Genomic DNA, 14,966 nt, shown 5'->3' with positions numbered 1-14,966 from the left:
AAGGAGCTCTTGAGCAGGTTACCCTGAGTCATGGCCAGTTAGGTTCTGAATATCTCCACTGAGGGAGACTTCAACACCTCTCTGGCCACCCTGTCCCAGCATTGGAGCACCCTCACAGGAAAAAAGTGTTTCCTTATGTTGGGATGGAATTTCTTGTGTTTTGTTTGTGCCTCTCATCTCTTGTCCTGTCACTGTTCTCAGTCCCTGACCACATGGTTCTCAGTCCCTGACCAGATGGTTTTAAAAAACCCAAAGCAGCGTGTTTTCTATGATTCAAAGTTAATGGTATCTTTATCTTTCTCAGTGAATTAGAAGTTCGTTAGACACAAGTGCCTTGACAGCTGTAACTGTCCATTTCAGGCACCACCTGTACTTGTTTTAAAGTCACTTTCAAATCCCTGTGCAGCTACAAGGCAGGTCTGATTGCTGTTGTCTGGAATTAAAAAATGGGTCTGTCCTCCCACCCAAACAGCCACAGAGACCCAAATGCATCCAGGAATGAGTGGTGCCTCCAGACTGGTGGTTCCTTGTCAGTAAATGGGATTATTCTTCCCAGCTCTGCCTGGTCCTAGAGTTGGCTTTATAACATGAAAGGAGAGAGCCCAGCCCTGACCACCCAGTGATGAAAAAAACAGGAAAAAGAAGAGAAACCACAGAAAGAATAAAGATGTAAATTCCCAGAACTTGCTGTGCGAAATTCCTCGCAGACTTGAGCCTGGCTGTCTCCCAGGCTCTGGCCACAGGCAGGCATCGGGGGCCAGTGTTGATGCTTTCTGAGCTGCCCCAGCTCCAGACCCCCTCCTGCAGCCAGCCCCTGTGTGGCCCTGACAAGGTGCATGAGGGGTGGCGGGTGCTGTCTCCACTGTGTTCACAGATACGATGGAGAATCAAAATCCATGTCCCCAAAGGGTTAATGTCACAGCCCTCTGCCAGCCAGGGACACTCCTGAGCTGACAGGTCCCGGGACTGGTCCCTCATCCCTGCTGGGCAGTTGTGTTTGGGGTGGCGGGGGATCGGGGCCATGGTTTGGCTCAGCCCGGCTCTGCACGCCCAGGCTGGTCTCTCCCTCTGGCCCGTGTTAGGAGGCACTAGGAGTCCACAGGATGTGAAAGGTTTGGCTGTTTTCCCTGCTGTAGGAAAACAGTTTTGGCCGTTTTACCTCTCTCAACCCCAAGCTGCTGCAGGGACAGAACCGATGGCATGTTCCCGTTGCTCCGCAGGTCCCCGGAGCAGGGCAAAGCCGCGGCCGGCGGGGCTGACAGCTGTATCGAGCCGGTGTCTCCACCAGACGGCGTGGGAGAAGCAGAACACGCCAAGAGCGCCCCTTACCCCGTCCTGTTCCGCGAGGGAGAGCCCATGGACCAGAGGTACCGCCCAGGAGCAGGCGCTGGAGGCAGCTGAGGATGGGGATGCCCCCACACGTCCCCTGGCTCAGGCTCCTTTCCTTGCTGACAGAAGCAGTGTCCCATCTCAGGGTGCTGCTTGCTTGTAGAGGCTTTTCAACACAGTTGGGATAGGGAGAGAGGTTGGAGATCCTGAGTATCACAGGAGTGCCCAGGCTGACTCTGAGCAGTTACACCAAGGGCAGAGGCTCTCTAGGTAGGACTTTGTGCACTGGACGTTGCAGAGGTTTCCAATGGTCTTTTGCTTTGCAGGATGGGGTCCAAGTCCCCAGGAAACAACACTCAGCCTCCAGCTTTCTTCAGCAAGCTGACTGAGAGCAACTCTGCCATGGTGAAGTCCAAGAAACAGGAAATCATCAAGAAGCTCAGCACGACCAACAAAAACGAGACAGAGTACAGTAAGGACCAGTGGGGAGAACAAATGGAGGGCACTGGTGGGGAAAAACCTCAAGGACGCAGGAAGCAAAGAAAATTTGGGAATGGGTGCTGCTGTGTTAAGGGCTGGGAGCTCCCAGCCTGCTCCATCTGCACTTAAGAGTTGGACTCCAGGGAGGCGCTGGGGTCTTCCCACCCTGTGTTTTCATGCTCTGGGGCTGCCAATGCCACCCACACCAGATAAACTAAATAGGAAGGAAATAATGAGCTGAGCATGGAGGAGACTTAAAGAGACTTAATTGATATTTTAATGAATGGCCAGCCAAGCTGAATCCTTCCTCCTTGGGATGCATCTCCCCCCAGCATTACTTTAAGCCCTATGTCAATATTGGTGCAGCTCTGTAAAACTAACCAGGCTGGCTTAGATTAGAAATTCAGCCCATTCATTCATTAACCGCTAATAGAGTAGATAGGATCATAATTTAATTTAGCCCAGCATTATACAGTCAATACTAATTCAATTTGAATCCATCTTACAACAGCTGCATCGGATAAGAGGGACCGAGCTGTCTCGTCTCCTGGCTGATGTTACCATGAGCCAACAGTATTGTTATGCCCCTTTGGGGACACGTGGCTGAACCCTGTGACCTTCCACACTTTTCCTTATCAAGGGAAAATATATAGAAATAGGATACTCCTCTTATTTGATGAGAATTTCCGTTATTCTAAGGAAAACGATATCCAAGTCAAACAGCTCAGCTAAGAGGGAAAATATTGATTTAACATTTCTTCTCCTCCTCCTCGCCCTCCCCACTGCCCAGACCTGCTCCCTGGATAGGGGGTATTCAGCCTTTGGAAATCCCATAGGCAGGAGAGAGAGTTTGGCTTCATGGAGCTTGTAATCCCAAGGGCAGGAGGGAGAAAAGGAGGGAGGCCAACACTGAGCACAAAGACATTGCCCTGGCTTTCTGGGCTCTGCTTTTCTGCTCTTTCCACCTGAAAAAGGTACCCGCTGTGGATCTCCCAAAGGTACTGGGAGTTGTTCCTGGTCCCAGCCAGCACCCACAGACCCACCCCAGTGCCTGGGGGAGGTGGGCTGCTGTCAGGCTGGGTGCCATGACAGGAACATGGGAATCTTGTCATGGGTGGCACAGCAGGTCCTCCCTGCCACCAGCCTGCACATGCTGCTCTCCATACTGAAGAGCTTCTTTGTTTTTCTCCAGATGTTGGGCAGCCTGGGACAGAGATTTTCAACATGCCAGCGATTACAGGAGCAGGTAAATCCCCCACATACCCATACCTCATTCCCCACAGGGCTTACAGGCATGGAGAGCAGGAGGTTTGGTAGATTTAAGCATCTCCTTTTCTCCTTGCCCCATAAGACCAAGCATAACAGTTGCTGGGAGGCAGAAACCTCAGGACACACCATAACTCTACTGTTGGGTTGGAAACAGGGCAGTGTAATTCCTCAGAAAACCTGGCAGAATTTGAGGAGAGGTTAAAAGTCAAGTCATCTGATGCCAACAGAGGGTTAAACCATAGCAAGGTGGACCTCACAGCAGGAGAGAGCACCATGCTCTTGGTGGGACCTTCTGGTCAGCCATGGGTGGGTGGGAGGGCAGCAGCAAAGGGGAACGTGAGGGTGGGGAGCAGGGTCTGTGCTCTGCAGGATGGGCACGAGGCAGGAACCAGTTGCAAAAGCAAACTGGGATGAGAGCAGCACCCTGTGCTGGGCAAACTGGCAACGGCTGAGGACCAAAAGGGGACATGGCTGAGACATGGAGAGGGGCAGAGGAACATGACCAGCCCAAGGGGAAATGACAGTGGGAATGCTGTTGTGCTGTTACTGCCTGCAACATGTCCAGGTGGGCTCTCAAATGAATGACATGAATCCCCATTGAGGAATACTAATTGGTACTTAATTCATTAAGGATTAATGCTCTCCTACAGCAGGAATGCTTTTGGGTTGTTAGTTTTAAGTAGGAGAACAGCAGCCTTCCCACAGCCAAGGGCAGGAGGTGCTGTGGGCAGGGGCTTGGTGAAGCAGGAGGGCCAGTGGTGTAAGACTGCTCACCCGTGGGAATGTGTTTGGGAGAAGGAGCCAGCTGACATCATCTGCTGGGATGAGCGGGTACAGCCAGGTGGGACCTGAGGGTCCCTGGCAGCCAAAATTTGGGGGTCAGTTCTGGCCAGAGGGGACCAGGAGAGACCCTGCCCATGTACGGAGAGACAAATGTCCAAACCAGGTTTACAGGAACCTGGGATCCGTCCCTTTCTGAGCAGAAGGGCGGCGATCCCAAAAGGAACACCTCAGGATGGGGCGAGCTGGGGTGCCTGGCAGTTTCGTGTCTGTATTTTGCCCTTGCTTGTTCCCTGTAACCGCCACCCCGGGAATGATGGTGGCGTGGCTGAGCCTCGGTCCCTGTGCGGTGCTGCTCCATAACTGCATGGCTTGAGACTCACACCCACGCGGACACCACTGCGCCTCTGCATCCTGTCCCGTAGCCATGGCTCAGCCCGGGGGCCTCTGGCCCACCTGGGCACCCGGCCTGGAGGGGGAAGGGAGGGCTGGGGCAGTGGGCAGGGGGCTTGCAAAGAGCGCGAGGAGGGACAAAAGGGCGCTCCCCTCTCCCCACATCACCCTACCCCGCACAGGCAGCTCCATGGGCTGCGTGCTCTCCTCCGGGAGCTGCCTGCATTTGCCACCTCTGATGCCAGGGCCAAATCCAGGCCCTTCTTTCTGATCGAGTGTTTTTATGGGGTACTCACCCTTCTTCCCCGTGACTTCCTTTATGGGAAACTGTCCCAGCCTCCATATTCTTGGCACACCGACTTTTGCTGTGTGTGCATATGGATCCCACATCCAGGTGACATTCTTCCTGCCCCCCATGCCTCCCATGTTGGGAGTGCAGCCCCTGTTTCTTGCAGCTGCTCCCTGGGGATCAGCAACAAACCCTTACTCCCCCATTCTCCCATCTCCTGGCCCCAGGGAACCCTCCCAAAACCCCTATAATCCCAGAGTGAGTCTCATCCGTCCCACTGCCAGCCCCTGCTGAGCCCCGGGGCGGGATGGAGCGGGCGGAGGAGGAGGAGGAGGAGGACGGGTGCATCGCAGCGCTTTAAAGAACAAGATGACAAAGTTTGTTGCTTTGCGAGAATGTGCTGACTGTTTGTTTCTTCCCTTCTCCCTTGTCTCCTTTCTCCCCCTTTCCCCGTCCCCCCCATCTTTCTTCTCATTTGGCTCCCCCCCATCTCCCGTCCCCTCTCTCCTCCCTCTCCCGTATCTCCCAGGGCTAATCAGTTGTAGGAGCCAGTCGGTCCAAGAGAATTCCAGTACCAACATGGGGTTGGAGGCAATAATTAGGAAAGCCCTAATGGGTAAATATGACGAGCAGTGGGAAGAGCGCTCACCTCTCAGTGCCAATGCTTTTAACTCTCTGAATGCCAGTGCAAGCCTGCCCGCTGCTATGCCCATAACTCCTGCTGATGGACGAAACGAGGACGTGCGCTCCTTGCCAGGTCTGCAGCCCTCTCCACCTTCGCTCTCTCTGTGTTATTAATTCTCAGCCTTTATATTTCCCCTTTGACGGGTGGATTTATTCCTCCCCTTCCCCATTTTTTGTTCATTTTGATTTTCTTTTCTCCCCACCCTCCCCCAGCTTTGAGCTTTGTGAATCTGCTGATTAATCCTGGTCTTGTTTGATGTTAATTTAATAGTCTCCGAAGGTGCTGTTGCTTTCTCTAAACCACTGACTTGCTCCTTTCCCCATTTGTTGGTTTTTAATATCTCTTTTTCCTATATATTTTTTTTACACAATGGAAAGGTTTATGGGGGCAAAAGCTCCCACCCAAAAATCAAAGCCATAAACCTTAATAGCCACCCCCAACTATCTGTAAACCCTGGGTGGGACCAGTGCTCCCACAATAGAGGAAGGAGCTGAGAAGGACCAGAGTGGGGGACACAGGGCAGGGTGGCATTCTCTCCCCACCTCGGGCTTTGGGGTGTCAGGGCAGAATCCAGCCTGGCACGGGAGGTTTGATGGGATCTGGGAGCACCTGGAGCAAGAGGGAGATTTTTAAGGGGGCTAAAAGTGATAGATGGGAGATGAGATGATAAAGAGAGCAGGGTTGGGAGTGAGCTGTCCTGTGGGCCCCGGTGGGGGCCTTGCAAAGCCCACTGGGCCCCATGGTGGGGTCTGCTCAGCTTCAGGGGGACTTGAGCAGATCTGGGAGGGTTGTTGAGAGATCCCCAGTTAAGGAAGGGAGGGAGGAGGGGGGTCAGGAATGGATTCAGCTGATCTGAGGGAGCATTTGTCCCCTGCACGCTTCCTAAAGGTAGAGTGCCTCATGCAAGGCCCCTGTACAGAGCATGGCACCAGTGCTAGGGATCACCCTCAGCAATCCAGGCACAGAGTCCCTGACTCAGGAGCAGTGTCCTGGGCGCACATGTGCACCTTCCTCCAGGTCAGCTCACACCAAGCGCTCTAAAGCTTGTTGCAGAAAAGCTTTTCTGGCTCCTGCATGAAACCAGCAGCTTATTCCAACCATGTTTCCCCATGCCTGGCAGAGGCTGCCTGGCCAGGCGAGGTGGGATGCAGAGCCCATCTATCCCTCCCCCTTGGGGAGCTCCCCCTGGTTTATCCAGGCTCACATCCCTGGCAGAGGCCCTTTGGCTTTAAACCTTTTAAAAGCTGGCTAAACAGCCCCAGGGATTCTACTGTAAGGACGGATCAAAGACCATCCTAGCACGTAGACCATGGGAATGAAGAATGTATCTGGGGCTCCAGCACCCATGTAGCTCCTGGAGGGTCCCTGCCAACTGCCTGTGGACATGGAGCAGCACATGGAGCTCCATCCTATGACCCATTTTTGTGGGCTGAGCATTGAGCTGGCTCAGGAGCAGACCCTGCAGAGAAATAGCTTGGCCAAAGCCACGTGGCTGCTCCTGCCCCACGTCCCTCCATGGGACAGTTGGTGGCATCAACCCAAAGGGCGGAGCAGCCCAGGAGGGGAGAGAGACCTCCTGTCTGCTGTGCCTGCCTGCCCATTGCCCTTCCCCCATGGTGCCATCGGCCGGGGTGAGCTTTTCTCCTGCCACAAGCCATTTTTGCAAGCTCCTAAAAAGGGAAGCGCTGGGAACCTGCACCCCCTCCCTGATCCCCTGAATCCTGTCACGATGAGCCGGGTGACGAGCGGGTGCTTCTTTTCGCAGGAGGAGGGGGGAAGCCAAAGATCGCTGCCAGGCCCAACAGCCGCAAGGCCAAGTCCCCGGCGCCGGGTCTGTCCTCGGGCGAGCGGCCGCCCTCGGTCTCCTCGGTGCACTCGGAGGGGGACTGCAACCGCAGGACACCCCTCACCAACCGCGTCTGGGAGGACAGGCCGTCGTCCGCAGGTAGGGCTCGGGGGACGGGTCCCCAGAGTGGCCGTGCCACCCTCGCAGGGGTGTGGAGGGGCTGCAGGGGGATGCGGGAACAGCCACCCCCCACCGCTGACTCTCTGCTTCCTCCTCTCCTGCAGGTTCGACGCCGTTCCCCTACAACCCGCTCACCATGCGGCTCCCCAGCGGGGTGGTGACGGCAGCCCCCACCGCCCCGCTGCCGCAGGGGACCCCCAGCAGCCAGCACCATGCCTGGGACGAGGAGCCCAAGCCCCTGCTCTGCTCCCAGTACGAAACCCTTTCGGACAGTGAATGAGAGGAGCCCGGGGCAGGGAGACGGCGACCAAACCCAGGGTGTGGGGAGCAAGCGGGACGCCCCGGGCGAGTGCCCACCGCCCCGGCCCCGCCGGCTCTCACGAGCGAAGATGTAGGAGCAGAGCTATTTCGTTTTTCCCTTTTCCTTTATTTTTTCCCTTCCTCCCCAACCAGCCAATTTGGGGAGGGGGGGGTGTTATTTTTTTTTTCATTATTATTATTATTTTTGTTTGTTTGTTTGGGTTATTTTTTTTCTTTCTCAACATCTGGGAATTTCTGCATCCTCTTTGGTCCGATAAAGAAAAGAAAAAGAAAAAAGCCTTAACGAGACAAAACCCAAGGAACCCATCTTCGATCTTGGCAGCCGTGCTGGGCGGTGACCCCCGTGCTCGAGAGGGACTGTGAGCTGCCACGCGCCCGTCCCGGGGCCGCGCGCTCGGACGCTCTGCTGGCGCTTTCCCGCGGAGTCGGGCAAGGGGCTGTGGCATTGCTCCCAAGGAGTCGAGCGAGGGGCCGCGGGATGCTCCTGCGGAGTTGTGCAACGGGCTGTGGGATGCTCCCCCACATCCCAGCCATGGGGATGTGCCACAGAAATGCAAAACCTGGAGCGGGTTAAAGAAAAGAAAAACGGTTTAAGAAGCGAAACGGGACGGAACACCCTGGGTTGGTTCCCCAGCTGATCCGAGGGCTGGTGGCCTGTCATTCCCATGTCACAAGACAGTATCAGCCCCGCAGCGACACACTTTGAATGTGACTGGGATGAGCAGGCAGGGGAGGGAGTGAAGAGCTGTTTCTTAAAAAAAACCCACAAAAAATCCTGGTCCCTTCGGTGGAAGCGATCCCGGGTAACTCGGAGCGGGCAGGGACGTCCCGGGGCTGGCTCATGTGCTGCCCACCGAGGGGCTCGGTTGCTTTAAGTGCATTGTTTTCTGAATGGTGAGAAAAGGCAATTGTAAATTGTATTGGTCTACAGGGTATATTTTTGATACCTTCAGTGAATTATGTCAATATTTTACGCAAGGAAGGACTTAAACAAAACACAGTATTACATGCTGTAAAAGAGGTTCTGTTCTTACATGCAGGCTTTGATGCGTTTGTCCATTGTATGGAAGGGTTTAAAAAAAAAAAAAGGTAACAGTGATCCATCAAAGTTATCTGGGAGTCAGGAGAATGTATGTACTTAGTTTAAAAAAAAAAAAAAAAACCAAACAAAATCTTGCCATGGTTGCAGGGCCCCCCGTTACACACACCTTTGCTGGTTGTAGACGTTGATTCTCCAGAGCCCTCCGAGCTGGCCGGGGCAGGGGCAGAGCGGGCATGAGACCGGCGTGGCAGGGAGTTCACAGGAAACTTTAAAAAAAAAAAAAAAAAGACAAAAAGGAAAAAAAAAGGAAAAAAAAAGTTTTTATTGTATTTTTGTGATACACACGAATGCTCTACTTTACATTATTTTTTTCATTCCATGATGTTGGCTCATATCCGCAGTTACATGGTTAAAGAACAAAATATTAGACTTTTTTTTCATTCACTTCTGCTTTCTCGCTCTGGGGGGGAAAAAACAAATGGCAAAAAAAAAAAAAAGAAATAAAATGTATTAAATGCTTTGCATTCTATGCGCTAGAGGAGCCCCAGCCCAGCCCAGCCTGTCTGGGTGGGCGGCAGCCCCCACGTCCCACACGCGGGCCCAGCGGCACAGCCGGAGGCGTCACCTTCCCCACGGATCTTTCTTTTCCCCCTGCAACGTTCCCAGGTTGATTCTGATTTCAAAGCAAGAGAATGATGGTGTTTGTTGTTTGTTTGGGGGTTGTTTTTTTTTTTTGTTGTTGTTGTTGGGGGTTTTTTTTGGTTTTTTTTTTTTACAATGTACAGGTTTTTAATGTTCATCAATGTTTGTGTCTTTTCTGTTGTGCTTTTTTTTTTTTTTTTAAGAAAAAAAAATCCAAGACAATGCACAAGCGATGTGGAAGTCTTTCCGTTCCCAGGTTATTGCTGCTGGTGTCTCCGTGGCTCTGAGCTGTACAAACTCACAGAGCTGATGTCTGGGCGTAACGCTATTAAAATGTTGCAGATTTTGCTGGGAAAAAAAAGAATTATCCAAATCCAACCCATCTTCAAAGCTGCCTCCTTAACCGATTCGGAAAAAGTAGAGAAAAAAAACCCCAACCACAACGAAGAATAAAGTTCCCACTTGGCACAGTAGCAATACTGTGTGCTGCTTGGTGTCTCCAGATGTCCAGGAAGGCGCCAGGTGCCGGTGGAAGGTGGCTGCGGAGCTGACGATGCCGGGTGCCCATGGATAGCAGCTGCAGGGCTGGCAGTGCCCATGGATAGCAGCTGCAGGGCTGGCGGGGCCAGGTGCTGGTGGAAGGTGGCTGCGGAGCTGGCAGCTCCACCAAGTGGCATCGCAGACCCTGCCAGCATCCCAGCGAGGGTTGAGACATGGCAAGAAGGCGAGAGAAGGGGGACGGAGCTGCTGCCTTTGGGGCGGAGGCACTGAGCCACGGCTTTGCCATGGCTGGTCTCGCCAGTGGTGCTGCAGCATGCTGGGGATGGAGGTGCTGGGGTGGCATTTGGGTCCCTTACCATGTGGGCACCCCGTGCCAGCCCTGCAGCCAGGTGTGGTGACATCAGGAAGGGCCATCAGCTCCAGCCAGGAGCTGCAGAGCCACCTTCTCACCTCCTCAGCTGGAGCGGGGTTGGGTTGCCCTCCCTGTTAGTCCCAGGCAGCATTCAGCATGGCTGGCACCTGAAGCCATGGGATGGAGAGTTTAAGAGCCAGTCCCACTTGTCAGTGCCAACCCCATAATGGTGTATCTCTTTGTCTCTCCACTGTGTTTTCCCTGTGTGCAAGGTGAGGGGCCAGGGCTGGCCAGGAACCCCAAAGCACAGCAGGGGAGCAGGCCAGGGGTGCATGAGACTGGGAGAGAGAGACACGCAGGATTTGCTCCAGTGGGAACCTACACCTGAGGAGTCCCCCTTGCTGGGAGCCACAGCACTGCTTGGTTTTGCCACTTTCTGTCTTGCTGCGTCTCCATCGTCAGGTCTCCCCGTGCACATCCCGTCCCACACGGACCCTCCTGCAGCTGCCTGTCCCCTGGAACATCCCTGCAGCAGCAGGGACAGGGATAGGGGAACACTGCAGGGGGAACATGGGGCAGCAACAGCTCCTCTTGGGGAGCTCTGAGCCACCTTCCTGGGGTGCTGGAGTGGGGAGCATCCTCCCACTTGGGTTAATTAATTTGGGTCAAATCAACGTGGGCAGGAGGCTCACAGCTGCTTGGTGGGGATCCCCCCAGACCCGGGGGGCTGCAGTGGGATGGCCCCCATTTCCCTGCTCTGATGTGGGCTGGAGGAGCATGGTTTTGGGAAAGGGAAAGCTGCTGCTCCTGCAGGTTGTGGTGCTTCCCCCTCTGGCCGTCATTCTCCCCACTGAGGCATCCTCAAGCCCCCCAAAACCTTGCGGCACGGTCCGATGGCACCTCCTTGCACTGCCGGCTGTGGTTGTGCCATCCAGGAGAAAGTCATGTTAGACTATTAAAAAAACCCCTAAGTTTAAACTTAATGTTCACCGACTTTGTGACTTGTACAAACAGGCAAACAAATTATTGGACAATTTATTGCTTGAACTGTACCAGGGGGAAATATCACTATTTGTATCCAGCCTGTGCACAGCTGGTGTGGAGGAAGTTGTACGACAGCCGGGGCTGTACAGAGACCACCGGGTGTAAATAATTCCACATCTTGCTCCAGAGGGGAGGGGGTTCTTCTGCTAAAGGTGACGGGTTTGTTCACTGTTACTTGCTCGGCGTGCCCACCAGCGAGCGCTGGGGGGGCAGTGGGTGACCACTGCCATACTGGTTAAATAATAAAAAAGCAAACAAACCAACCCAATCCAAAAAGCTTATTTGGGAGCAGAATGCAGCATGCTCCTGCCTGTGGGTGTGTGTGAGCCTGGGAAGGGTGAGCCACTCCTGGGGCAGCCGAATCGGGAGCGAGGCGGCTGATGGCGAGGGGCTGGGGGTGGACTGGGGACCCCTGCGCTGCAGGGCACTGATGGGGTGTCCAAGGTACAGTGGGCAAAGGGGACAAAGGGATGGTGCTTTTCTGTGTGCCCCAAGGGCACAGTGAGCACCCCAAGACCTACGTGTCATTTCCCCAGGGCTGTAGGAAGTTACTGGGGAGGCTGATGGGCCCCTACCCAATTAAGAAGTGAAACAGAAGCCCTGGTATCTATTTGTGGTTCTAAATTGCTTTACCTCTGACACCTGTCCCATGGGGTGTGGTTGACTTTGGCCAGGAGTCTTCAAGTCCCCCTCCCACACCTGCAGGGCTGATGCCACAGGCTGGGGAGCTTTTCCTGCTGCAGGGAGTGATGAGTGGGGAGGATAGTGAGCTGAAGGGAATGGCTATCTGGAATTTAATCCATGGCAGGGCTGTTAGTTGGTTTGGGGACCTTCTGCTGCCTTTTCTAGGGCTTAGAAATGGATTTTATACAAATGACACTTTCCTGAGGACAGCAATGAGCGTTTCAGGCAGGGTGTACCTCTTCCTTCTGCCAGCTCAGCCTTCCAGGTGGTCACCCTGATCCATGTGGCTGCAGTCCTGGAGGAAGGCTGCCAGTGCTGCCTGACCAGTTAGGCTGCCAGTGCTGCCTGACCAGTTAGCCTGCCCAGGAGATATCCAAAAGGTTCCTCTGGATCCCCAGACACCATCTGAAATTCCTCCAGGTACGTACCCAAACTGACCAAACCTGCCTCCTCTGGTCTCTGTCTGCTCTTCCAGCAACCAGCTCCCAGGGCAATAATGCACTAAGCAGATGCTGCTGGCTCTTACAGATTAGCCTAAAGATCTCTGAGACCAGTGATTGTGTTGAAAACCTTCTTGCAAAGGTATTCTAATTGCTCTGAAGGCAATTAGAATAAGTTTATAACTAGTACAAACAGGAGCCAGGCTGTTCAGCCTCTCACATCAGGGTTTAAACACTGAGAGGGGCTGACGGCAGTCACCCTGGTCAATAATTCACACTGATGTTGAAGAAGCAGAAGGTGGTAAAACTTTAAGTTCAAGGCCAACACTTAGAATTTAATGATGGAAAACTTTAGGTCTACTTGAAAAGCTTTTACATAAAGAGATGAAAATTAAATGGGACAAAAGCAGATGGCTTTGAAAACCAGCAGTAAAAAGATGTCAGCAATCCAGATTCACTCATATTTTGGGTGGCAGATGGGTTTTTGAGGGGAAAGGGAAGATAAAAGATGTTCCCTGATGCCTTTGCCCTGGACAGAGACTGTGAGAAAGCACAGGAGCATTGTGACCTTCTCCTGGTGATGAATTGGTGTTTAGTCAGGATTATAGGGAATTTCTTTTCTTTTGGAAAGAATTAAAGCAAGAGGAAGAATTTTTTAGCTAGGCTAGGCTGAGCTGTGTTACAAGAGCAGGGAGGAAAGGGCATGAGATGGAGATTGTCATTCCTGCGTGTGCCAGGACACTGCACTGGGCATCAGCACCCTTCCCACAGGCTGCGGGTGACGGGGAGGGGAGTGGGATGGGGTACCCAGCGGTGAGCAGGGCAAGACTTCTTTTAAAAGAGGATACAAATTACACCAGAATACCAACCCCCTGTGTTGGTAGCACCCAGCCCTGTGCCCTCCCCATGAAGGCAGCCCACAGTCCCCCCACACCAGCCCCAGCAGAGCAGGGGCTCTAAGCAGGTCAGACGTGCCTTTAGCCAGGAGAGCTGGTAACCATTCCTGGGCTCTGTATGGCAGGAAGCATTTTATACTCTCCTGACAATTGCAATCCAAATAGTCATTCATCAGTTCTTGCGATTTGCCGTGAAATTATATATGCTCTGTGATAATGATGCAGGGGCCTAAAGAGCTGATCTTGGCAGGAGATGAGACAGGGTAGGTTGGCGAGTAACTTAGAAGGAAAATAGTGGCTTTTGGTGGGATGCCTGGCTCTTATCAGCTCAAGAACCCTGAAGGGAATTGGGCAGAGGTAGGGGTGTCCAGGCTGGCTGAGCTCTGCCTGGCTTCTGTGCCCATCTGGGAAGAGCTGGGCTCCTAAGAAACTTGAGAACGATTGTCACCGTGTGTGTGTGTGCATAACAGCTGAATTAATTGTCAGGTTTATTTATCCTCTCATTTTTTGGCATCCTGTAATTACCAAAATGAGTATTTGTCAGGACTGCAGGCAGCAGAATGGTAATAAATCACTGGCCACAGACAGGAGGTTGGAGCAGTTGTGTCTGTAGTGAGCTGAGATTGGTTTCAGCTTTACTGAAGGGCAAGTGCTTGGAGGGGCTGGTAGGCTGGGGCAGAAACAAACAAAAACCAACAAACAAACAAACCAGCTTTACAGAAATGCTCCTGAAATTAAATCCATGGATTCTCCATAGAGTTCTCCAGCTGTGGAGAAATCCCCTAACAGGGATACAGGTGGGCTTGGGGAGGTGAAGGCTCAGCAGGTCCCCGTGCATGGGACATTGCCAGGCCCTGCAGGGCTGCAGGTCCCTTCCCACAATGGCACCAGGGTGACCAAAGTCACCCCTGTGAAACACACAGGAAGGTGTCTGTCTTTGTGCCCTGAACTGAGGATCTGCAGAAACAGGGTTGAAAGGTGAAATCCTTGTGCTGCAAACACACCACTTTCTGAGTCCTACTTTGCAGAGTGGGAGGGTGACTGGATCTCACCAGAGGCATCACCTTCATCTCAGCTGCAGACACAGCTTGCTGACAGGTGAGGCTTTCCTCTTGTTGGCCCTTGTAAAAGGAGAACAGGCAGAAAGGACTGCCCATGGTGCTTGGGAGGCTGGCCCAGAGATCAGTTTTTGCCACCTACATCTTGGAGAGCACATCGTTCCAAGTCTGTGGTTTTGAAGAAGTTGGTGTGTTTCCCTTCTTTGGAAATAATCTGACTGTCCCTCAGTTAGTGCATGGAACCTGATGAAGTACAGGGTGTTGCAGGGGTGGTAAGCTCCATCTGGAGAGCTCTCTGCTTTGAAGTCAGATGCTGTTTTAAACTCTGCAGGGTACTTTTGCTTAGAAAAAGCAGCAGTTGTCAGTAAAGATTGATCTTGGTCCAGAAATTTTTGCTGCCCCCTGACTTCTTTTCATATTTATTAGTCATTTGCAATCTCTTTGATGACTAGATGCATGTTCAGCTTGGAGAAAACTCTGTTGGAGTATTTGCTGAAGCAATGTCAGGGGATAGGAGACACTGACCACACTCGCTGTGAGGCCCAGCCATGCTAATGATGGTGCAGGTGCATTTAGATCAGTCATTATTAATTGCCACAGCAGCCCCTGTGTTCCTAAGCAGAGGCTGAGGAAACCCATGGAGTCAGCAGAAACCGTGGGGAGGTTGGTCTGAGGTCTTACCCATGGGTGTGCAGACCTGGTCAAGCCAGCCAAGATCAATTGTTCCACAGGCTGTAGGTCAGTAACTGTGGAAAATGCTGTGCCTGTGGGAGTGGAGCAGTGCCAGGGGTTGCT

At 53.0% G+C, this 14,966-nt stretch overlaps 1 protein-coding gene across 13 annotated transcripts in view; it reads left to right on the top strand.

Moving 5' to 3' along the window:
• NCOR2 (nuclear receptor corepressor 2) overlaps nucleotides 1-9,425 on the top strand; it is a 238,542-nt gene extending 229,117 nt beyond the window's left edge. For 9 of the 13 annotated variants that reach the window (XM_051785667.1, XM_051785666.1, XM_051785665.1 and 6 more), the window contains 6 exons: nucleotides 1,221-1,367; nucleotides 1,656-1,801; nucleotides 3,002-3,055; nucleotides 5,070-5,297; nucleotides 6,991-7,170; nucleotides 7,296-9,425. In XM_051785667.1, the coding sequence (XP_051641627.1) occupies nucleotides 1,221-1,367; nucleotides 1,656-1,801; nucleotides 3,002-3,055; nucleotides 5,070-5,297; nucleotides 6,991-7,170; nucleotides 7,296-7,471 (931 nt within the window). In that variant the 3' untranslated portion in view covers nucleotides 7,472-9,425. The remainder of the gene's footprint in view (nucleotides 1-1,220; nucleotides 1,368-1,655; nucleotides 1,802-3,001; nucleotides 3,056-5,069; nucleotides 5,298-6,990; nucleotides 7,171-7,295) is intronic. The other 4 variants (XM_051785668.1, XM_051785674.1, XM_051785672.1 and 1 more) reach the window with 2 other exon arrangements.
• Nucleotides 9,426-14,966: the final 5,541 nt, after the last annotated feature.

This window comes from Manacus candei, unplaced genomic scaffold, assembly GCF_025592945.1.
Source record: "Manacus candei isolate 608988 ecotype Guabito, Panama unplaced genomic scaffold, ASM2559294v1 h1tg000020l, whole genome shotgun sequence".
Taxonomy (NCBI): Eukaryota; Metazoa; Chordata; class Aves; order Passeriformes; family Pipridae; genus Manacus; species Manacus candei.
Note: the sequence above shows the minus strand (reverse complement) of the source record. Positions and strands in the feature narration are given on the sequence as shown.